This window comes from Beauveria bassiana, assembly GCF_000280675.1.
Source record: "Beauveria bassiana ARSEF 2860 unplaced genomic scaffold BBA_S00069, whole genome shotgun sequence".
NCBI lineage: Eukaryota > Fungi > Ascomycota > Sordariomycetes > Hypocreales > Cordycipitaceae > Beauveria > Beauveria bassiana.
The window spans coordinates 9,703-13,576 of NW_007930904.1; the positions used below are offsets into that span (position 1 = coordinate 9,703).

The window sequence follows — 3,874 nt, forward strand, 5'->3', positions numbered from 1 at the left end:
CTGGTTCCTTCGCACGCTCTCGGAGGAGACGAGGATATGAGAGACACCGAACAAGAACAGCCACAGAACAATGAGGGGGTTATGGAGGAAGGAGACGCCGAACGAGGAAGGGCTGAAGAAGTACTAGACAGCCAAGAACATTTAGAAGGAGGGGGAAAGGAAACCGGAAATTTTGCTGAACACGAGGCAACCGAAGGGGAAGGAGAAGACGAAAGCGACAACAGCGAGGATGAGAACGGCTATGACAACGACGACGACGACAACAACGCAGACACACAACAGAACCACCAGCACGAGGAGTAGCCCGCTACCAACCCGAAAAACGTTCCGCGCATAACACTCATACGTGGAACGGAAGCCCCAGCGACAAAAGGGCTCAGGGGACGGATTGTATCACGGCCCACGCTCTTGAAAAAGAAGTACATCAGCGCGGATATGGCCCGGCAAATCATCCCTTCCGAGACCACGAACCCTTCTAGTGATGCTCCGGCAGAACAAGAGATCCTCGTTCGAACATCCCCCCGACACTCTCCCCCGAGCAGCCCGCCGCAGGAAGCTCGGCGACGGGACCAATCACCACAAAAACGACGAATGACGACTCGGTCTACACATGAATAACCAAAGACGAACCAATCCCCACCCAGTGACCATCAAAATTTTTCAGGCAAACGTGGACAAGGGAAAGGAAGCCCACAGCGCCGCCCTCCAGCTTGCGTTTCTGGAGGGCTATAACGTGGTAATCATACAAGAACCAAACACGTCCTACAACAAGCAGAAAAAGCTCTGCCGTACTCAGTATCACCCTGGCTTTCTTTGCTTTAGTCCGGTCGACTCTTGGCACAACAACGACACACGCCCACGCGTGATGACATACGTCAAAATCGATCGCAAGATCCAAGCTGAACAGATCACACCAGCAAAACACCGGGACCTTCTGTGGGTTAGAGTGAACGGAATCACTATCCTCAACCTCTACAACAGGCCGGAGGTGGAGAGCACACTGCAAGTCCTAGAAGAATGGACTCCACCAGAGAACTGCGTAGTCGCCGGCGATGTGAACGCCTTCCACACCACCTGGCAGGCAGACCGACCAGCCACGCAAGATGGGAACCGCATCCACGAATGGACGGATAGACACGACCTGCATCTGTTGAATGAGCCTGACGAGGCAACAACCATGGCCAAGCGTAAGTCAAGAAGCAGCACAATCGACCTGGTCTTCTCAAACATGCCTGAGGCGTCCGCCACGGTGGAAGTCCACCTCACGACAGGATCCCTCCACTACACCATTGGAATCGAGATCCCAAACCGGGAACCAGCCCAGACCACACCAGGAAAAGTCAGAGTAACCACGCCAGACGAGATCAAGGCTTTTGGAGACCATGTAGGCAAGGCGGTGAAGTCACTACCTACCGACATAAACTCGGAAGCTCAGATCGAGGACATGGCCAGACGGCTCCAAGAGATCCTCCAGAACTCTGCCAGGGCATGTGGTAGGGTAAGCCGCGGTCGCCGCGCACGAAGCTGTCCATGGTGGAACCAAGAGTGCAAGGACGCACACGACGACCTTCGTATTACACGACGCATCTACGAGAACCAAAGAGGAGAGGAAGTGCAACGGGCCAGGGTCAGGTTCTGCCGCGTCCTAAGACGCACAAGGCAGAAATTCTGGCGCAATACTATCAACGAAGTAACTACGGCGGAAGGCGTATACAAACTCACCAGATGGATGAAACCGAGACAACGACTTCAACCCCCGCCGATCCAAGTGGGCGACATGACTTACTCTACCGACGCGGAGAAGGCCATGGCGCTACGGAAAGAGAAACTGGAACGCCGCGACGCGTCAGACGACATCGCCGATGGATGGCAACCAGCTGCCAGCCCTACCAAGGAGATCCCATTTGCGAGAACGATCCCGATCAAAGAGGTCGAGAAGGCTGTCCTACACACCGGAAACACAACACCCGGCTCGGACGGAATCACAACCAGGATGCTACAGGCAGCCTGGCCACATATCGGCCGACCAGTCACGACACTGTACAATGCCTGCCTACGGCTCGGTCATCACCCTAGCGTCTTCAAGACTGCGGAGGTTGTCATGATCCCGAAGCTCAACAAGCGGAACCTCAGTGAGGTGTCCACATGGCGACCGATATCACTCCTCTCCTGCCTTAGCAAAGGATTAGAACGGGTGATTGCAAGGAGAATGGCATACGCCGCCATCAAATATGGCATCCTTCACCCAAACCAGGCTGGAGCGCTGCCGAAGCGGTCCGCCATAGACATTGTGGTTTCCCTGATCTATGATATAGAGAAAGCACTGGCAGCCGGCCAGGTGGCAACTCTAGTCACGGAAGATGTCATGGGCGCTTTCGATGCAATCCTCCGCAACCGCATGATTCTTCGCCTACGACAACAGGGATGGCCGGACTTCCTGATCCGCTGGATAGCGAGTTTCTTGCTAGACAGACTAGCCAGTGTGCGATATCAAGACACGACCACACCCAGCGCGAGACTACGGTGCGGCCTTCCTCAAGGCTCCCCCATCTCCCCGATACTCTATATTTTGATCACAGCGGCAATCTATTACCTCTCGGGCGCGGCCCAGAGATACGGATATGCAGACGACACGGCGATGCTCTTCATCGGAGACTCGTTGGAGGACACAGCGAGGCAAGCAAACGAAGCAATCGCGGCCATGGAATCCTGGGGAAGAGGCGAGGCAATTCACTTTGACCCGAAAAAGACAGAAGTCATGCACTTCTCTAGACGCAAAGCAGACCACAACCAATCTCCCGTTATCTACCACGGCGACAAGGAGATACGGGCAGCGGCATCCATGCGGTGGCTCGGCATCTGGCTTGACAAGAAACTCACTTTCAACCACCACGTTGATGAGTGGACGCAGAAGGCTCGCAGGGTGATAAACCACCTCCGAGTTATGAATAATACGGTGCGAGGCATGTCAGCAGCAGCGGCCCGTCGAGCAGCATGGGCTGTGGCTATGCCAACTCTATTCCATGGATTAGATGCTTGGCTGCCTGGCGTGGATACAGGCAACTCACGCTTTAAAAGAAACCACATCTCGAAGACAAACCTCAGCAAAATACAACGCGTACTAAATCTCGCCTGTAAGATGATCCTACCTATGTGGAAGACGACACCGCTAGAATTTCTCTGGAAAGAAGCGGGCATCCCGCCCGCGAACGTCCTACTTCGACATATCCAGGAACGCGTAGCGGTCCGCTACGCTACACTGGATAAAGCACACCCAATCAGCAAACGGCTGCGGCAGTCGCAGAGAGAAATCGAGCTGAATGAGAAACCACTCATCGCGGAACGAATGGCGCTGCGGCATTCGAGGCTCCTACGGACTTCATCCCGCACTCCTAAGATCGAGCGACCAAGACTCATCCCACAGAGATTCTCTGACAACGTACAAGTAGAAGGGCCAGGAGAAAGGCTCACCAAAGAGAAGGCCGTAACAGAATTCGAGCAGTGGCTCGCCTGTCGACCCGCGGGCTATATAGTCTTCAGCGACGGCTCCAAAACAGACACTGACACGGCCGGATACGGCTTCGCCGTATTCTACCATGGACAACTTCTGGATTGGGGTTCCGGACAGCTGGGACGACGAGAAGTATTCGACGCCGAAGTACACGGCGCGCTTGCTGGACTGAAAGCGGCCATGCAACAGAACAGCCGCCTCGAGCCGATCACAGTCTGCATGGACAACACGTCCGTGATCGACTGCATCGGAGCGACAGCGGCAGACTCTTCGCAAGCCTACTTCCGAGAATTCCAAAAGATCGGGGACAAACACCCATATCTGATCTCAGTCAAATGGTCACCCGGACACACCGGCATATTT

The 3,874-nt window shown here is 54.7% G+C and overlaps 1 protein-coding gene across 1 annotated transcript in view; it reads left to right on the forward strand.

Moving 5' to 3' along the window:
* Nucleotides 1-610: 610 nt before the first annotated feature.
* BBA_09811 (reverse transcriptase, RNaseH) overlaps nucleotides 611-3,874 on the forward strand; it is a gene marked incomplete at both ends in the record, with an annotated part of 4,696 nt that continues 1,432 nt past the window's right edge. The window contains one exon of the mRNA XM_008604908.1: nucleotides 611-3,849. Coding sequence (XP_008603130.1) covers nucleotides 611-3,849 — 3,239 coding nt within the window. The remainder of the gene's footprint in view (nucleotides 3,850-3,874) is intronic.